This window comes from Magnolia sinica, chromosome 8 (genome assembly GCF_029962835.1).
Source record: "Magnolia sinica isolate HGM2019 chromosome 8, MsV1, whole genome shotgun sequence".
Lineage (NCBI taxonomy): Eukaryota > Viridiplantae > Streptophyta > Magnoliopsida > Magnoliales > Magnoliaceae > Magnolia > Magnolia sinica.
In genome coordinates, this window is record NC_080580.1 from 21,461,689 (window position 1) to 21,483,646 (window position 21,958).

Sequence of the window (21,958 nt, forward strand, 5' to 3'; positions counted from 1 at the left end):
AAACACAATCGGCCAGATCTGATTGAGGAAAGGACAGTTTATGAATAGGTGATTAACATATTCAGCATTACCCATACAGTAAGGGCAGATATTCGTGATCATCATTCCTTTCTTTCGCAAATTGTCAACTGTCAGCACTTTCTCTTTTCCAACCAGCCAACCGAACGCAGCGATCTTTGGGGGCAGCTTGTATTTCCAAATTTTATCAATAAAGATCTCTATTAAAGCAGCACTCGATTTGGAGATGGAGTAATAGAGAGATTTAACTGATAAAATACCCAATTTTTCTAATCTCCATTTCAATGAGTCAGCAGAAGACTGATCAGGTTTGCCCATACTGATATGATTAAGGAGAGAAGCATATTCTTGAATTTCCCAATCATATAAATTTCTTCTGCAAGGCAGGATCCAGATAATGTTAGTCCCTTGCATATGATAACTGTTTGCTACGGAGACGGACCGATTTGGAGCCAAACGGTAAATGTTCAGGAATTCGTCTTTAAGAGTTGTCTCCCATCCAGATGTCTTCCCAGAAAGAAATTTTATCTCTTTTACCTACGGAGAAAGCAATACCTTTCAAAACCTCCTGCTTTGAAGCTAATATACCTCTCCATAGGGTGGAAGCTCTATAAGCCGAGGAGTCCTTAGTCTACCATCCTCCTACTGAAGTCCTATATTTCTTTTTAATTAGACGATTCCATAGGTTCCCATCTTCCTTGCCCAGTCTCCAGATCCATTTGCCTAATAACGCCTAGTTCATGCTTCTGAGGGATCTGATACCCACTCCCCCATGCTGCACCTGCTGATAGACCTTTTTCCAATCCAAGAGATGATATTTCTTCTTTTTCTCATTACCCTGCCACAGAAAATCACGCCTTAATTTTTCGAGCCTGTCTAGAACCCTACCTGGACATTTACAAAGGACAAAGTATAACAGAAGATTAGAGAGAGTTGCTTTGATGAGAGTGATACGGCCGCCTAAAGACAGATATTTGCATTGGCATCTAGCCAAATAATATTCGAATCTATCGAGAACTTTCTCCCATAAAAATTTTGGAGGTTTCCCCACGTACAAAGGGAGACCAACAAAAGTTGTCGGCAGGCTACCCAAAGAACAGTTGACTATCTCTGCAAACTGGATTAACTCAGCTTCTTCCAAGTTCACCCTGAACATCTTAGACTTGGCTACTAGGGATTGAACCCCAGATCACTCACACACACCACTCTCTACCAGCTCATCTCACAAGCAGGACACGATATGATTAAGAATATAGTTAGCTAAATACAAAGAAGATGACATTTGGCCGCCCAATCTTTTATCTATTATTTTCAATACAAGCTTATAATTACATTTTTTTATAATTGAAGTGTATCATATATATTTTTAAAATATCTAACTCTCTCGATTGCATCATAATTGTACGTCCATGAATCTTAACCCACCAACTAAGGGTTTTGAAGATCTTAATGCCCTCAGTACTTATGTCCCTAACGATTGTGAAATGATAGTTTGTCAGACTATTTTTTAAGCATTCTTTGAAAAACCTTTATGATATGGGTCATAACGGTTGTTACAACCCCAACAATGGCCGTTATAATCTCTCTCTCTCTCTAAAAAAATTGAAAAAAACCTTGAAAAACTTGTATATGCCCCCATAACGTTAAAAAAATTTCGAAAAACCTATATCTACCTTGTAACAGACCATTATGGGCCTGTTATGGCCTTTACAGGGGGCGGAACGGGCCGTTAATGGTGGTTACATTTCATTTCTTTTCATAACGGTTGTTATGGCCGTTACGACCTCATAACATGTAATGGTTGCTATCATTTCCTTTACGTAACGACCTTTATGGCCCCGTAATGGCCTTTACGGCACACCATGAGTCCAACTCTTTAGAAATTCTATCTTGTTCTTGTTTATTTGGAATAATTCTTTCCAAAACATCAAGAAATCCGATTATATGCATCGCCGATGCCACTGTCTGATTGGTGGACACAAAGAATATGGTCGGATTAAGGATGTACGCAGCCGAATACAATGAGAATGACATTTGGCTGCCCCATTTAGCATCTATAATATTCAGTGTTTTAAATAGCGGTAGTGTGTTGTGTAGCGTTCAACTCTCTGTAGCTTGTAGCGAAATAGTGTAGCATGTAGCGTAAGCTACACGATACTTATATTTTTTAATTTAAAAAAAGAAAAATATGATAAATAGTAAGAAAAAAAGAAAAAAAAAATATAAATGTCACATTCTTCAAAATAAAAATCCCACGGTTAAGAGCATCAAGTACAATACAAATGTCACATTCATCAGAAATTCACCCATTCACACACTTCAGTGGGCCTCACGTGGGCCGTACCATAGAAAACAATGCAAATCTACCCCATTCACACACCTCAGTGGGCCCCACGTGGGCCATACCATAGAAAACAATGCATAGCCACAGAGATATTGAAAAAGAAATGAAAAAAATGATAAAGAACAAAAAATGCATAGTAACCGGCATTTTAAAAAGGAAAAAATGAGAAAAAACTCAAAATAACAAGTTATTTTCATTGTACATCGAAAGTAACTCACCAAGGGGAACAAGCGTACCTATTGTTGTCTCAAGATGAGATTCAATTAATGAAAACTCTAAAATTTGAAGCTTCATAGCCGACGGGAATCGGAATTGGGGAAATCTAATTTCTCCTTCATTTCTTCTCCATTGATCATGAAACTGCACCAAATGGACCTCCTTATAGTCTCCAACAATCGGCCAAAGAAGCTCCTTCGATGGGTTTTTGGATCACAAGATTGAAGAGGGGGAGAAGAAGTTGCGTTCGGCGTAGGTTTCCAGGGAGTTTCGAATACCCTATTTGACTGTCTCTTCTTTAAAAAAAATAAAAAAAAGTAAAGTAGTTGTGGTGTGAGTTCACCACTATTTATAACAAAGTAAAAAAAAAAAAAACTACAACGTAGTGCACGCTACCTGCGCTACACGCTACGTGTCCATTGTGTACGCTATGACCCCCGTAGCATACGCCAGTGTTCGAAATATCGGTATCTTATAATGTATCGCACCCTTGGGATACAGATACGTATCGGTTATCGCATGGGATATATCGTTTGTATCGCATAATTTATCGCACTTTTGGGAAACATGGGGAAATATTAAGATAATTGTTGATTTTTTCAATGAAACTTCAGGGATTATTTTAAAAGACCCTAATACACACTTTTAAATCATAAAATCTGAAAAAATAAATGGTCATAATAGGTTTCCTTTGTATATTGTACTAAGATATGCGCTGTGCGATTGAACTATGACAACTATATTCAGTATCCACCCCATCCATCCGTTTTTTCATATCATTTTAGGACATTATTCAAAAAAAAAATGAAGCAGATCCAATAATCAAGTGGACCATACCATAGGAAACAATGATGATTGACCATTAGTGGGCCACAAAAGGTTAGATCAAGCTGATAATTGTTTTTTCTCTTCATTCAAACTTACGTGAAGTTATCAATAAATTAAGTGCCTAATAAAATATAGGGAAAATCAAGGTGCACCCTAAAAAGTTTTTAATGGTACTGTGTTCAACCACCATTGTTTCCTTGAGTGTAGTCCACTTGAGACGAAAAATAAGATAGATCTAACGATCAAGTGGACCACACTGAAAAAAGTAATGGGGGGATTAAACGTTTGCCATTGAAACCCTTTAGGGGTTCATGGAATTTTTGGATCAATATAAAATTTGTTTTTCCTCTTAATTCATGTCTTTGTGACTTTATGAACAGATTGGATGGAAAATAAATGTTATGGTGGGCCCTACAAAATGACTCTTGCATTTAATCCCACCGACATTTAATGCTTAGTGCATTTTAATGCAACCAAGCTTATTATTTGGTGTGCTCCACTTGAGCGTTGGATATGCCTCATTTTCGTACTCATACCTTAAAATAATATGAGAAAAGGGATTGACGGTTTGGATGTACAGATACATCACGGTGGGCCCGACCACAGACCTGCCCGTTCGGAGCTAGGGACGGGCGGGGGTAGTACGCAATCCGCGTCCTCGTGTGGTACACCAGCCAATCCGCTTCCTTTTGGATTACATTTAATGTTATATGGCCCCACAATAATATATTTATTATATCCACACCGTTCAACCATTTGGAGAGATTATTTTAGATCATGAGCCAAAAAATAATTAATATCCAAAGCTCAAGTGGACCACACCACAAATAGCAGTGGGACAGTGATTCTCACCGTTAAAACATTCGTAGGGCCCACCGTGACTTTTATTTTCCATCCAATCTGTTCACGAGGTCACACAGAGCTGGATGAAGAGGAAAAATAAATATCATATTTATCCAAAACTTCTCTGACCTCAAAAGGGTTTCAATGGTAGACGTTCAATCTCCCACTATTGTCTGTTGTTTGGGGTGTGGTCCACTTGTTCTCTGGATCTGTCTTATTTTCGGCTCAAGCCTTACAACGAGCTCGCCAAATGGAAGAACGGTTTGGATATAACGCATGCCTTATGATGGGACCCACAACACTTGATGACGTCAACACTCGGTGGTGTACGGTACACCACCCAACCCAAAATCACTAAAAGAGGGCTCGGACGCCCTTGTTTTTCGACGCAGCGAGGGTTCCAGCCTTCCGGAACCCTAAAATCTCACCCAAATCTAGGAAATTTCATATCTCACGATGATTTCTCGACATTTCGGAGAGGATTTCTCCGGATTTCGCTTGGATTTCTTCGGACGTCGATAGATTTCTCTCCTGTGACCCGGAAATGTCGACCACGGCCTGATTCCTCGCTGGAATCTCCAAGAAAGGGGGAAGTTGAAGAAAATTTGCAGAAAATCCTACTTACCTGTCGAGTGGCCCACCTCTAGCCAGGTACGCTCTGATTTCTTTTTCTTTTTTTTCTAATTCAATTTTTTTTTTATTCTCCACAAGCTGGATCCGATTTTCTGTCCGTGCATTTGTCTCCGACGATAATGGAGAGGAAATCTCGCCATATTGTCGATATATCGTGCGATATCGACGATATATCGGCCGATATTGGGATTTTGAATTTTTTGGTATCTTCCAGTGGTTATCGGGGGTGTATCGTCTCGCAGTGGTGCGATACCGATAATATCAGCCGATATATCGGCCGATAGTATCGATATTTCGAACACTGGCATACGCTACAGGGGATTTACGCTATTTGGCACGCTACATAGCGCCACGGCAACGCTACGCTACGTAGCGGACGCTACCGCTACACTACAAGCGCTACTGAAAACATTGATAATATTTAGGATGGGCTGGTAATCATGTTCTTTATAGTAGAAGTGTCTCATGATTTTGGCCTTCTCCATTGCATCGTAGATATGGCCCATGGGTGGCTTTTCATCACCGTCCATCAATCACAACACACTTGCTAAGGGTTCCGATGATTGCTTTTATCACTTGATTCCAAAATAATTGGAAAATAATGGTTTGTTGAACTAACTTTTCTTCGACCTTCTTTGACTAGGGCCCATTATTCCAATCGGCCGACACTACAAATGTTCTAAGTTCAAATCTTTGAATGTAACCTTTTTAATGTTAAGAAAGTTGCTGCGAATCGGGTCATGGCCAGACGAAGCAAAATACATCCAAGGTGGCTTCTCACGTGATGGAGAAGAAGGGCATACTTGTATATAAAGACCAAGATTCTCCTAGCCCTAACAATTGCCTTAAGATACAACCCACCTACATTTTCTTATATTAGATCAATACAATGTGCCGTGCATGGGGTCCAAAATAAACATCGCCTCTTCTCCATAAGAAGGCGACTTGCGGTTCCATAATTAGGTTTGTGATAACTTGGACAACATATTCCTCTCATACCCCTTCAACTACACTATCTAACAGTTTGAATAAATAATCGGCCGCGTGGGAATGAGCCGATGCATCTACGGACTTTAAAAACATTGTTCCAGTTGGACAGTCAACAAGAAAATTTATGAACGTTTGACTGGATCTATCGGTCCATCTATCAGCCATTAGAGTACAACCATAGATTTTCCAACTCTCTTTATATTTGGAGATAAGATTTCTAGTAAGCTTAACCTCATTTTTTAGGCAACTCTCCCTCACTTCATTATAGGAAGGGAGTTCAAGCCATAGCTTCAACCATTACCTTAAAACTCTTCATCTTTACTGTGTTGAAAGCTACACCAGCTTGATACAACTACTTTGCAATATACTGAATTGTGGTTTTTTTATTTTTATTTTTCTGCTTATAACGGTTTTCCAAAGTGGTTTGGGCGGGTCCTTTGTCCTTACCCCCACATCTTCGAGATGTGGTCTACCCCGCCTATCCATAGGCTTATGCCCACGGGCTCTTTTGGCTGCTGGTATAGATTGCCCTGTGGATGTAGGTGGTGTAGAAGCATCCAAATCTACAACATCAATATCCTCATTAGCTTCTCTCTCCATAAATTCTTCTTGAATAACCTATGTGTTATGTCATTTTCGAGCATGCTTGTTCATGTACTCCATGATTTCCTTATAGATCTCTGGAGTAGCGTTGGGACATGCTCTTGCATATGATCCTAGTGTGTACACAAGGTGTTGTTTATGCCAGCCAATACCACCAGAACTCCCGAATCCACACAAATCATACACTATCTAGGGCTTTTCACCAACACTTTGATAATACATTTACTTCCAACCCGGGTCATTTGACTCCGGTTTCAAAGAATAAGATTGGGAAGAAGACATGATGATGACACTTGATGAGTTGAGTCAACTCAAGTATTAAGTAGTGTATGAGTAACTAGTTACTAAGTACTAACTACCTACTAATTAGTAAGTAGTATATGAGTAAGTGTATTAGACAAACAAATAAGCTATAGACTAGCTACTAGTTAAGTATTAATTACTAACTAACTAGTAACTACTAAATTACTAACTAGTAAAAATACTAATGTAGATGTCTAATATTAGTCTATTATTATTAGTCTATTACCATATGAGTGAGTGAGAGAGAGAGAAAGGGAGAGAGTGTCTCACTATAGTGGTGGAGTTACAATTTACAACAATTGTGTGTGTGTGTGAGAGAGAGAGAGAGAGAGAGAGAGAGAGGGGGGGGGGGGGTTGGAAGGGGGCGGGATTGTGGTGTGAGAAAAGAAGTCTTGAACCTCCAAATGAAGTCTTGAAATTGAACCTCTCTTGAAGTCTTCAAATCTAGTGTTCAATACTTGAACTTGAATGTCTAATGTCTCGAATCTTAATAATAGAAATGAATAAGAATGATACACTACACAATCCAATTATAAAATTACAATTTATAAATGAATACAGTAGTCAATAAAACAAAATAATGTTGGGTGAGTCTTGAGTTGACTTGAGTTTCTTGAGTCTTGACTATTGAAATGGAAAAAAAAGACAATGAATGTTAGATAGAACTTAGAGATTAGAAATAGAATGCCAATGAAAGAAAGATTAGAGAATGAGAGATATATAATTTGAGATAAAGAAAGTGAAAGCAAGAAGTTAGAGATAGGAGATGAGACTTGAGAGAAAGAAAGTAAAGGAAGGAAGAGGAGAGAATGAGCGATAAAGATTAGATGATAGATTAGAGAGAGAGAGAGAGAGAGAGAGAGAGAGAGAGAGAGAGAGAGAGAGAGGATTTCTTCTAGTCTTCTTTGACTATTGCTTTTTGCTTCAAGCCTTCAAGCGAAACTATGAAAGAGAGAATGAGAGTGTTTAGGGCTTAGGGCTTTTGAGTACTTTAAAATGAGAGGTTTTTTTTTTTTTTTTTTTTTTTTGGGGGGGGGGGGGGGTTTTTAGGAAAAAAATTTTCAGACATTCTATGATATAACAATTTCCTACTGTATAGGAAAAAAATCATGATAAAAAAAGACAGTCCAACAGTTAGATTTCTGACTGTTGGACACTGTGATCGTATATTGTACACATGGCATATGCGACCATCACATACTGTACGCAACATTATGCAATTATGTGATTGCATTCTCGCTTATGCGATTGCTTTTGACAACATTGTTTAAATATATATGTATGGAGTTTAAATCTACACATGCATGCACTAAATCAACGTTTTTCATCCCTTTTTCTTTTTTAATATTTTTTTGTAATTTCAGGTCATCTTGTAATGAATAGTGCCAAATGTTTTTTAAAATTTTTTTTTTTTCCTGTAATTTATGGACGGGAATGATGTCAAATGCTTAGGGATATGCATTAGTGGGATGAATCCCATAGATTACATTAATTTTGGCCTGTTGTGGGGGCATTTGGGTGGTCCCAAATGGTCCTGAAACTATTCATTCGCATTTAATTTTAAATTTTTTCCTTAAATCTCTTGAGGGAAATGGTGTCAAATGGTTGGGGATATGCATTAATAGGATGAGTTCCACATATTGCATAAATTTCGGGCTGTTTTTAGGGCATTTGAGTGGTCCTAAAGTGGCCCGACACTATTATTCCAAATTGATTTTTTTCTTTAAATTTCTTGATGGAAATGGTGTCAAATTGTAAGGAATATGTTTCACAGATCGCATGAATTTTGGGCCATTTTGAGGGGCATTCAAGTTGTGCTAAATTGGTTCAACACTTTTTATTCAAATTTAATTTTTAATCGTTTCTTAAATTTTTTAAGGAAAATGATGTCAAATGTTTAGGGATATGAATTAGTGTGATTAGTCAAACAGATTGCGTGAATTTTATGCTGTTTGGGGGGCATTCAAGTGGTCTTAAATTTAATTTTTAATATTTTCCTCATCTTTCTCGAAGAAAATGGTATCAAAGGGTTAAGGATTTGCTTAGTGGGGTGAGTTCCATAGAATGCATGAATTTCAGGCCGTTTTGAGGGCATTCGGGTGGTCTTTAATCAACCATACTATGATTGTCTGTGGTAACATGGTTACATAAATGTAATTATATGATTGTCTCATCATTCGATTCATACTCATAATCTTATATATATTGAATCATTGATATTAGATAATTAAAAAATGAAATATATGAATTTTGTAAGTCAATCTAAACCTCTCAGGTTAAAACGTAACAGTTGAATGGCCAGCCCTTACACTGGCCGTTACCATTATTGAATACCTTGGTCCCAAGCTAATACATGGAATGATAGATGCACATACTCCAACTTCAAGTGGAGTGTTAATTCATGGCTCTTATCATAATGTAGTCAGTTTGTTCTGTTTATTAGTTATTTTCTCTAGTTGAGGAAAGCTGGAATTTTGTCACTTTCTTTTGTTTAATCTATCATTGAATTTCTCACGGTAGACACGACACTCGTATATGAATTTACAGTCTGTTGGTTCTCTGGACCTACCATGGATGGGCCATCAGCCAAACTAGAGATTTTTAAGAAAAAAAGGGATGAATAGTTGATTTTTTTATTTTTTATTTTCTTTCAAAACAGTCTATTTATTGTCCTCAAAATACCTCCAAGCTATTGGTTAGGATTCTCCATTCCATGTGATTTTTTGGGTTCTAACACATCTACAATTTGGCCTGTTGAGTGATTGGCTTGGTTCTTGTACATATGTTACACAAACAATAACCAGTCATTGACTAATAGCTTGGATATCCATGACCTGTTTCGTTTTACTTGCTGGTTGCTTACAAGGGCATTTTCACACCGGGCTCGAGTGGGGTTGCCTGTGGGATGCAGGGGCACACTCGGGGTGGGCGACCCGTGTGAGGCGGGCCCCACCCGTGTGAAGCGGTACCCATGTGATGTGGGGTCCACGAGGGGGCTTCGGCCGAAGTCCTAACCCATGGGATGTGGGGCTTGGGCTATGAGATAAATGGATTAATTCGCCATGTTCTATCGGTTCGAGCTTTTAGAGCTAGTGGTTAATTGTCCTGCGTCACTGAGTCTCCTCAAGTGTAAGGATTCGGAAATTTCTTTGTGAGTAATTGAACATTTTAGCTTCCCACTATTCCAATTATTCACCAAGGTTCTAGCAGGGTGCCCACTAATTTATTTTTATGTCAAGTGAATTGGTGGAACCCCAATCTTGATTGTAAATAAAATTCCATCATGATGCCGCTCAATTTTCTAAAACAGTTGTTGGAGTCGAAATGCACTCATCCAAACTAGCTGCTGCCAACAAGACATCACCCAGACATGAATTAGCACTGCCCAAAAGAGGGAAGAAACAGAATACAAGAGGGGATGCTCGGGAAGTTGGCTGCAAAGAATAACAGGATCATCTGACTGTCCATATTGAAGATATGGATCATCTGGTGTCAAGTTTAAAGATAAAGACTACATCAATTGTTCAATTTAGCTTGATTGAGAATTTGGACAAGATCCATCTGATAATTAATCCAGATCAAATGAATGGCCTGATTGGCTCTTGGGTCTACATGATCAATCTGGTGGTTTGGATGAGTCCACAAGTACAATCTACATTCAGTTTATTTAATATTTTTATTTAAGTAGTTGAGTCTAATTCTAATTGATCTATGTCACATCATATGAACCTATATGAATTTAGTTAGGGCTATAAATGGGTGAGCTTGGGTTGTCTCTCAGCACTGATTTTGAATGGGCTGGGCCTATCTGGTTGGCCACTCGAAATTTGAATTTGCTTAGCATGGGCTCAATCTGTTGACAACCCTCATCATCATCTAAACGCATTGACAACCATAACTTTTGTATCATTTTTAGTGATGGTTTTTAACCAATAGGAATTTAAGATTTCTTACGATTAAGTGTTTGAACCTGTAGGATTTAGTTTAACGTGTGCAAGAATTTCTCTGTCCTTGGACCTAGAAATAGACGTGCAGGTGATATAGAATTGTCCAATTATGATATTTTGAGGGAATAAAATTTTATTTCTTTCATCTTTAAAAGAAAAATAAATTATTTCTTTCGTGTTTTCTGCAATGGGATTCATTCTATCAGTGCAATGCCTTTAGAAGCCCTAGGGTGTGATGCCTTAGGTTTGTGTGGAGTGATTCCTTACAGTTATCTGTTACTTTCTATATTCTATGTCCTCAGTTTCAATTCTTGCAATTGTTAAGCTCCTATTCTAGCTGCATTAACAGCGTACAAAATGTTAAATGAACATGGTGCTAAACTTGTAGCAGATCTTGTATGTGGGGAAGATGGAGAGAGAGAGGAATATGAGGTTGTTTAGGTGAAACACTAGTACCCCATCTATTTTATAATAATCCCATTCCATGTAATAGCTGCGTATGGGCCCGTTGCATGGGCTGGGCCCAACACCTTTATTTATGAAATGATGTGGATAAGGCTAGTGAATGAGGATGTAGAAGGGTTAGTGAGAAGGTTTGGTTGTAGGCACTGATTTAGGTATTGGTATGGACGCATGTATTGCACCCTTGGGATACAGAAACATACTGGTTTCGCATGGGAAATGTTGCTCGTATGGCATAATGTTTCGTTGTCTTTTTTCTTTTTTTCTTTAGAGAGAGAACAAAAATTTATTAAAAAAGAACAAAGGCCAAAAGGAACAAAAGCAAAGAAAAAGATCAAAACAGGAAAGAGAGACGCCGAGATGGCGTTAAAACTACATCCCTAAGAACTCCATATTACACCCCTTTAGCTTAGAAGTAGGGAAAGTGCATTCGACTATCAACAATCTGATTCTAAGGGACATGCCTTCCACAAACTTGGAATTATTAAAACATTTCGCGTTCCTTTCTTCCCAAACTGCCCACCAAAGCGCGCGAAGGGCCATCCTCCAAAGAGCCTTCTTTTGGTGGCCAAGACTGATGCCATGTCATGCCAGCAAACAACGGTCCACGGAGCTTGGATGACACCAAGACATTTGGAACCGACCCAAAATATCTACCCATATTGACCCCAGCATGGGGCAATGAAGAAAGTTGTGGTCAACAATCTTCATTGCGCATGCACATAATGCACACATTGGAAAGTGTCATTCCTCCCTCCTCAAATGATCCACGGTTAGAGCTGGGCATTAAGTCGAGTCAAACCGAGTTATGGTTGACCTGAGCTAACCCGGTTTTGAAATAGAGCTGACTCGTACTCGACCCGACTTGGTACCGAGTCCAGCATGTCTAACCTGATTCGAGTTCGAGTCTGGCCTGCACTAACCTGGTCTTAGTCCAACCCGGTCACATTGACTGAGTCGGGTCGAGTCAGCACCGAGTCGGGTCAAGTTGACCTTTTTCCTGTTTGTATCCCGATTTTGTAGTGTACTTGAGTTGAGTTGTTTAGAATAAACATTGTTAAAAGTAATTTATAACAGAAAAAAAAAAAACGAACAAAGAAAATAAACATTGTCAAAACTCAAAAAGTATGTTAAGATGGAGTTGTACATACAAACCATTCATTCATTCAATATCCTTTGTATGATGAATGCCTTTATGGTGTGTAACCTGAGTAACCTTGTCCATAATAGGGTTTAGGGTTTAAGTTTATGGTTTAGGAATTAGGTTTAGCCTTTTAGGGATTAAATTTAGGATTTGGTTTTGGGTTTAGGTTTTAGGTTTTAGGTTTAAGGTTTAGGGTTTAGAAATGGCTCAATCAGAGCTAGCCTGAACGCACCAAGCCCATTCCTATTTGGATATTTAACCCTACCCGACCCCAATTTCACGAAACCCCCAAATTAGAAATGAATAGATGAAAATCATGAAAATAGAACTATAGAAAATTAGAAATTACCTTGATTAGACAGTTAGCCGGGTGGTTGCGGACGAGCTGCTGCCTGAGTCGAGACAAGCGGCCGAACTATGGTGGCTATCAGGTCGGGACAGATAGACAGTCGGGTCGTATGACCGTGCGGGAAATGAGGGAGGGAGTGGAGAGAGAGCGGGGAGGGTGGCTTGGTGGTGGTGGGTGGCTGCCGAGTTCGGGAGAGGGAAGGAGAGAGGTCGGTGACTTGGGTCGGGTGCGGTTGACAGGCGTGCAACGGGTAGTTATTATTGTTATTATTTAATATATATAGTACCCAAACCTGAGTTGAGTTAGGTTTCAAATCGAGTCGAGTCAGAACCGAAATGGATTTTGGGTTGAGTCGAGTCGAGTTAATGGGTGACTTGGACTCGACTAGGTTTGAGTTTGGATTGGGTGAAGTCTACTCAGTTTGGATCGAGTCACCCACTTCGTTCGATTCGAGTCAGGTTTGAACGAGTCAGGCGAGTCTAGTCTGCCGAGTCGACTCGTCCCATGCCCATCTCTATCCATGGTGAGGACCTTTTTCCTCCCTACTAGCCATCCAAATGCTGCAATTTTTGGAGGAACAAGATAAGACCAAACATAATGAGTGGCGCACAAATCACAATGAGTTCCAGCTTTGCCTATTTGAGAGTAGAAGGATTTAACTGAAAAGGCATTTGTCTTATCAAGTCTCCACACCATCTTGTCCGATTCCGAGGTGACTAGGATGATATGTTGGATAAGATCCTGAAGACTAACATATTCTTCCACCTCCTCATCTTGTAGAAAACGTCTACACGGGGGGACCCAAACTATTGCCCCTCCTATACAAGTGAAACAATTTGCCACCAAGAAGGAGGGATCTGGTGCCAAGCTGAAAATGGAAGGAAATAACTCTTTTAGGGTTGAAGAGTCCACCCACACATCTTCCTAAAATCTGATCTTTGCTCCATTACTAACTGAGAAACCCCCACCTTGCAAGAACATCGCTTTCACGAGTAAACTCCTTTCCAGGGGGTTGATGCTTTATAGAGAGGCCAAATCCCTAACCCCCCAACCCCTTCCCCATAGAGACTCCGTATTCTTGAGAACCTCTTTCCAAAGAGCTCCTTCTCTTTGAGCCGTTAAAGCCATTTGCCGAGTAAAGCAATATTCATTGTTTTAAGATCCTTTATCCTTGCCCCTCCTCCCTCTTCGTATGATTTGCAAACCTCATTCCAATTGAGGAGATGGAACATTTACGTATCATCCGGGCCTTGCCACAGGAAATCCCTCCCGAGCTTCGTCGGTTTGGAAAGCACTGATGCCAGGCATTTGAAGAGTGACATAAAGTATAAGGGGATGCTTGAAAGTTGAAAGAGCTGCTTTAATTTGAGTAATACAGCCACCAAGCTATGGGAAGTGACCTTTCCAATGAGCAAGCATCCACTTGACTCTTTCCACCACCTTTTCCCAAAGATGCCTTGTTGGTTTTCCCACACAAAGCGGCAGGCCAACGAATGTGGACAGAAGAGAACCCGCTCACCACTAAAGATGTCAGCCAGCTCCTCCACTTCATCTGCCTCCAATCTCACCGTCTACATCTTGCTTTTGTTTTGAGCAAGTTAACTTTGAGACCGGACATGACCTTAAAGCATTTGACTAAAGTCCTTAGCTTGTCCACCATCGGGGCGGAGGTGTCGCAAAAGATGATGGTATCATCCGCAAACTGAAATTGAGAGATGGTCTGGGACATACTTCCAACTGAGAAGCCGTGGGTAAAGCCCTCCTAGGCCCTATGAAGCATTCTTCCCAATGCTTCCACCACCAAAAGGACGAGGAATGGGGTTAAGGGATCCCCTTGAGCTTTGGAGATCCATTTATGAGAACCGAGAAGCAAGCCAAGCTAACACACTCTTAAATCCACTATCTCCATTTCGTCCCACATCCCATCCGATTCAACATGCAATCGAGAAAGGTCCAATCAACATGGTCATAGGCATTTTCAATGTCCAACTTGCAAACGACCCCCTTCACGCCATCTCTATGCTTGGAGTCAAGGCATTCATGGGAAATTAAAGCATTGTCTAAGATTTGCCCACTCGAGACAAGCACTTTGATTGTTGGAGATGACGTGACCAATAATGTTCCACAGCCTTGTCGCCAACACCTTTGCTAAGTTCTTGTAGGGACCCCCTACAAGACCGATCGGTCAATAATCTTTCAAAGAATCAGCCCCCTGAAAACTTCGAGATCAAGGCTATAAAAGATGCACCAAGCCCCGAAGACAACCATCCCCTTTCTTGGAATTCTGACATAAAGTTCATGACGTCCCTTTTCAAAATTCCCCAAAAGAGTTGAAAGAAAGCCATCAGAAAACCATTCGGACCCGGTGCTTTATCTTGCCCTAGTGAATCAATGGCCGCTTTAACTTTGTCTTCCGAAAAGGGGGTCTCTAATGAAGCAGCTTGCTCTTCAGAAAACCAGCTAAATACGAGATTGTCTAGTTTCGGCTGCAACCAAGGCTCCCTAGTCATTGGAAGACAACCGTCCCCTTTCATGGAATTTTGATAGTTCATGACATCCCTTTTCAAAATTCCCCAAAATAACCAATAATAATATGCCATTCTACCATGATTAAAAGAGTACCCAATAGATAATAAAATTCAGATTTACGCTAAATCACAATCCTACACAAGCATAGACCACATAAGCATGAAAATCTAAGGCCCAATGAGAGATTGGAACTCTCACGTTAGCATAGGTATGGTTCTAATTCAATGGGTGGATTTGCGCAATTCTAGGGTTAGTGTTTCAAGGGGTTTTGGGAATTTTGGGGAAAATGGGAGATTTAGGATTTGGGAATTAAGGATTTATGGTTTCGTGGGGAATTGGGGGATTATGGTTTCGTAGGGAATTGGGGATTAAAATTTTAGGCTAGGGTTTATAGTATAGGAAGATGGATTGAATAATGGGAAGAAAACAGAGGGAAGGGACTGACTGTTCGGTTGTACAGCCCTATCCGCACGTGTGGGGCTGGTTGTGATGGGTTGGGTTTAGTGGAGTGATGGCTTAGAAAAAGATGGATTTAGGTAACAAGTTTAGGTTAGACGGAAAGGCTAAAGGGACTTGAGGTTTACAGAAGAAAAGTGGTAGAGAAAGATTTGAGAATAGATGAGAATAAAAAAACAACCTTTTAGAAGAGAATAAGAATATAAGATACAAATGAAAATGATATAGGCTTCACACATTTGGATTCACACCAAATAGTATCTTTTCACAAGAGAATCTCAAATCACATGAGAGAGAGTAGAAGAAAAGATGGAAAGAAAACTAGTGTTGGAAGAGTAGATAATATTCTTGTTTATTTTGTCTTTATTTTAATGCCCAGTAAATGTTATTTAGAGATTGGAAAAATCTAAGGGGACTTCCTCCTCCTCCCTTCCTCTTTGGGAGGAGAAGATACACTTCATTGCAATCCAATAGATGATACTTGCTACAAGCTTTTGCTCTTTCCATTAGAAATTCCATTCCTAGTTTCCAACTTATGAATGTTCATCGAACATTGAAATGACATGTAGTATATTTGCAGAAGCAACAAATTTGCTTTAATAAGATCAATAGAACCTCTTAATGCAAGGTAATCACTTTTCCAAGTTAACAATCTCTGTCGAACTTCATAATGACGGGGTCCCACTTGTGCTCCTTAGGTTTACTAATGTGAAGTGGTAGCCCAAGGTAAGTAAATGGAGAAGTTTTGGCCTTACCCTAGAGCTTCTTGAACAATGCCATTGGAAAGCCATCCGGACTTGAGGCCTTATCTTCCCCATTTGGTCAATGCCTCTTAATCGTCTTCCTCTATGGGTCACTCAAGGAAATTGTCTGCCTTGATCCTAATGCCACCCATCTCCAGATTGCAAAGTATGACCTTCTCAATTCCTCCTCTATGACTATTGTTGGATAAAGTTGACAATTGCCTAGCCAATGCCTTGTGCCTTTTCAAGCATATTCCCATCCACCAATCTATGGATGCAAGTCACCCTTCTCACACTATCCATATGGTTGAATACTTCATGATTTTGTCCCTCCTTGCGCTGAAGGGCTCTTGAGTTTTGAGGCCACATGATTTCTTCTTTTGTTTTAATTCTAAATTCACTCCCGAAGCTCAAATATTTGGTTTATATCACTATTGGATGTCTTTCCACTCTTCCTTAATATCATTCTCCTGAATTTCAATGAGGAGAGTGGACATCATCCTAATTTTTCTCTAGTTGTTTTTATTCCTCTCTAGTTTACTTTTGAGCAAGGTGTTCTGTAGCGGTAACGGTGGGCGTAATGGTTCCCACCGCTACCGATACGGATATGCTTCGTATTGGCCGATACGGGGCTTGTAACGGTTGGTTTATTTTTTTGGTTAGAAAAATCTAGAAAAATACCCAAAAAATCCGGAATATTATAAATATTCCAAATATGCATTCATTTATAATTTTGAACATGTAACGGTCCACTCTTTAGTGAGAAGTTGTATCGGGCTGCCTGATGAATGTATGAACTTGACAACTTGGAATTGACTACAAAACTCATGTATTTAATTTTCTAACTATCTAACATTAATGAATCAATGATAGATATATTAGAATGAATTTAATATCAAAATATCTTACATGTGTCGCCATGCAGGTGTTTGCAATTATTTTTCATAATTTATTCTATATTATTATTAAGTTATTAACAAACCTGAGATCTTCAGAGTCCAGACTTGTAGAAATTACAATGTTCATTCTATTTTAAAATCTTCAACATATTAGAGACTTCTCCTCCTATCCTGCGATTCCTGTCATCCTCAAGAATTAAAAAAAAAGAAAAGTATATGATATACTCTCCTGCAACTTGATTAAGGATTACTTGATTGGTCAACAATGTCAAGTGTGTACTTGCTTGCTTGGTGAATGTGTGGGTAGTGGACTAATGGGTATATAGCAATACTTAATAAAAATTACGAATCATCACTTGCACCGTGACTCATCACCAAAATGAAAATCTGCTTCGTTGTGGTTGCTCAACCTCTACCTCCACGTCATCATCATCATCAGGCTGCGATTGTGGAATAAGTGCCGCATATCCATAATATCCAGTGCCAGAGGGAAAGACCAGGTCAACGAAACCGGAGGATGACTAATCCTGACTAGGGAACGACTTCGACACCGAGTAAGAATATCCACCAATGTCTGACGAGTAGCCATACTGGTCCCCATACTCAGGCTGTTGGGATTGGGAATCTTGAGATGAAGGATCTGGATATCTATAATCATATGGATATGGATTAGGATTACTCCAACATGAAAGTAACGAAACAAGCTCATTATAAGCATAATCCCATTGGCCATAAGAATATCCATCGTAATGCCCGGGACCATGGGCCTATTGATGTTCCGGACCTCTCGCTGCACCACTAGACCTAATCGTGACTCAGTACACTCATAAGTCCGACCTTGTGTACCTCCTTGTCAATGTTCATCGGCCTCATGATCTGTAGATAGTTGTATGGTGTGCTGAGTAGAGCTGGGCAGAATCGGGACCTATCCGACGGATCCGAACCGATCCGATCCAAACCAAGGCCAGGATCGGCCCGGATCGAGTTGGCCCAGTCAGATCTGACCGTTCATCGGATCGCGTTTGGATTAATGTCAGTTCGGACCGATCCGATCCGGATGGGGTCTATTAATAACTATATATACCTCATTTTTGGTTTAATACCATAAAATGATCTTAAAAAATAGTGGACGACATAAATGAAATAAATACATCATGGTGGGGTCCACAGAACACCGACTACGAGCCATTGGATGGTGGTAGGGGAGTAGCCAACCCATCCTCTTAGCACATGGCTCTAGGTGCGCATCGAGCACCGAGCTGTGACCGTCTGACGCAAGGAGAAGCGGACTGGGTAGTGAGTAACTCACTATGGTTACCGTATTAGGTAAACTCTATAAGGCCCACCATGACATATTTATTTTATTCGCTCCGTCAATCCATTTTAATGTCCAGCAACACGTTTCTCCTTTGACTCATCCAAATTGACTCGCATTAAAATCATTATCTTTTTTGGTACTCTAGTATATCCCGCAACTTGACCCTTTCGATGTGTCAAATATTGTTTGAGACACGTAATTCCACCAGTTATTAGTCTCTCACAATAGTTGCACTTCATTTGGTGCCTAGTACCACCTACCCTCTGACAATGTTGCTATCTAATATTCTCACGTGTTGGCCAGACCCATACATTTCCTTAGGTAGATATGACCTATGTGAGTCTACTCGATTCTCTTAGTTTATATACAGTTTTTGCTTTTTATAGGAGAATGAATTAATTAATTTATATCTCGAACCCTAATGTAAATATATTAATAACATAAATTTCGAACTTTTGAATATAATCAATAAAGATAAATTTATGTTCTAAACCCTAAAAAGCTCCAAAACCTGTCCAAAATAAGAAAATATAAATATAAAGTCATTAATTCAAAAATAGAAAAAAATAAAAAAATAAAATCACTGCTATAATCTGTTAAATGCACATTAACATGTTCTGCTATGATTAACACATCATATTCAACTATTAAAGCAGAATTACATTGGAAAAAAAATGATTTTTCGTAAATTTTAAAAATTGGCCGAAATAGTACAAAAATAGAAAAAAAAAAAAATCACTACCATAATATGTTCTACTATGATTAACACATCATATTTAACCCTTCAAACAAAAATACATTGAAAAAAAGATTGTTCATAATTTTTAAAAATTGGCCGAAAATAGAAAAAATAAAAAATATATAAAATCATTACCATAATCTGTTAAATGAACATTATATGTTCTAAACCGGTAAATCCTAAGAAGCTCCAAAACCTGTCTAAATTAAGAAAATACAAACATAAAGTCACTAATCCGAAAATAGAAAAAAATATAAAATCACTACCATAATCTGTTAAATGAACATTAATATGTTCTACTATGATTAACACATCATATTCAACAATTAAAACAAAAATACATTGAAAAAAATGTTTTTTCGTAATTTTTAAGAATTGACCGAAAATAGAAAAAAATAAAAAAAATAAAAAATCACTATTATTATCTGTTAAATGCACATTAACATGTTCTACTATGATTAACACATCATATTCAACCATTAAAACAAAAATACATTGAAAAAAAAAATGATTTTTCGTAATTTTTAAAAATTGGCCTAAAATAGTGTGAAAATAGAAAAAAATATAAATCACTACCATAATCTATTAAATGCACATTAAAATGTTCTACTATGATTAACACATCATATTCAACCATTAAAACAACAATACATTGAAAGAAAATGTATAAATACCTATTTTTGAAGATTTTCCTGAAAATGGCCCATGGAGCTTCGAATCAACAAAATCCTTAAAATAACTTGTTTTGATCCACAATTTCAAGCTAAGAGTGGTCGGAATTTGTAATAGAATGGTTTAGGAAGAATTTGGAAGAGAAAAGTATAAAAAAATGTGAAAAATCGGAGCTTAAAAAGCAAAAAGAAAGAAAGAAAGAAAGAAGAAGAAGCCGTTTTCTGACCATTACGGGGTAGTAACAGCCGTTATGGGTCGAAAATTGAGGGGGTGACTGTTATGACCCCGTAACACGTAACGGTCATGGCTGTTACCGTTACGTATCGGCCGTTATGGCTGATACATAATTGTTTTTTCATACCTTGATTTTGAGCATTTTGAGTTTCCGCATCAACTTTTTATGGGCTATCCCTTCCACTTGAAACTCTTGCCGCCATTTTTTTTTTAGAGTTAAGCTGGGCTCGACCGGAGACCTTTATGTTGGAATTCACCTTGTCTTCCATTGAGCTACCAGCTCGAAGCAACTTTCCCCACCATTCCTTAACCTTTGACACAAAACCTTCCTCGTCCATTCACATAAGGTCGAATCTGAACGCATGCATCCAATTTTGAAGAGGGAACAATCGGGCAATGATTAGGCACTGGGTGTGGCTTGCCCAATTGCAAAACTACCGGAGATAGCTTCCCGTCCCTATGATAAGAAATCTATCAATTTTTGTCATTTGTGAACTTTTCTTTTTTCTTTTAGAACTATAATATAGGAAGCACACTCTTATGGAACAACTGGAGGTTGTTGATGGGGAGGGAGGGAGGGGGCTAAATTTTGAATACAAAATGAGGGAGGTGCTGGCCAACAGGACTGTCTCCTCAAGAAAGAGCAGCGGTTGCCAGAAGACAAGAAAAAAGATAGTTGCAGAAAATCGAGTAAAATGGAAATATCCATGGAGAGGGCTGCTGCATTGGCATGCATTGTCCAAACAGCTTGTCATATTCTTTTATTTATTTATTTTTATTTTGGCATTTCACTGGCTGAATGCAACCTTTAACCTTTATAAAGTTGGATGCCATATATCAATGCAGGTGTTTAGTGCAGCTGGAGTCCCAATAGAATGGGAAGAACACTTTGTGGGGGACAAAGTTGACCCAAGAACTGAGAGTTTTCTAACGTGGGAGAGCTTGGAGTCGGTGCGCAGAAACGGTGTTGGCTTGAAAGGGCCCATGGCCACACCAATTGGGAAGGGCCACAGGTCTTTGAACCTTACTCTAAGAAAGGAACTTGGTTTGTATGCCAACGTTAGACCTTGCTATAGCCTCCCTGGCTACAAAACTCGATATGATGATGTCAATCTTGTCACCATTCGTGAAAACACAGAAGGGGAGTACAGTGGCCTGGAACACCAAGTAAGCCTGTTTAATAGATGTGCATCTTGTTATCTATTATCATTTATTATGTAAATGTATGATTGATTCACATTGCCCCTTATCCAAACCATTAAATTGATTTTGTGTGTTATACTAGGTGGTGAGAGGCGTAGTTGAAAGTCTCAAGATCATTACCCGTCAGGCGAGTTTAAGGGTTGCAGAATATGCTTTTCACTATGCCAAGACCCATGGTCGGCAAAGGGTGTCTGCCATACACAAGGCCAACATAATGAGGAAGACTGATGGTCTTTTTCTCAAGGTATGTGGCTGCAAAAGCTCAAAGCTTGGCTCGTGTATTCGTTTGGCTTCTCTTTCTCTCTCTCTCTCTCTCTCTCTCTCTCTCTCATATGTATCTATGTTAGTAACGAGTTTTTTTTTTAATCTTTATCTGCAGTGCTGCCGCGAGGTTGCAGAAAAGTATCCCGAAATTAAATATGAAGAAGTCATTATTGACAATTGCTGTATGATGGTATGTTGAACACTGCATCTTCTAATTTCTG

At 39.1% G+C, this 21,958-nt stretch overlaps 1 protein-coding gene across 1 annotated transcript in view; it reads left to right on the forward strand.

The window, feature by feature from the left end:
* Positions 1-21,958, forward strand: part of LOC131253066 (isocitrate dehydrogenase [NAD] catalytic subunit 5, mitochondrial-like) — a 48,313-nt gene that overhangs the window by 17,874 nt on the left and 8,481 nt on the right. Inside the window, exons 2-4 of the mRNA XM_058253892.1 lie at positions 21,117-21,437; positions 21,556-21,717; positions 21,853-21,927. Of these exons, the coding sequence (XP_058109875.1) occupies positions 21,117-21,437; positions 21,556-21,717; positions 21,853-21,927 (558 nt within the window). The remainder of the gene's footprint in view (positions 1-21,116; positions 21,438-21,555; positions 21,718-21,852; positions 21,928-21,958) is intronic.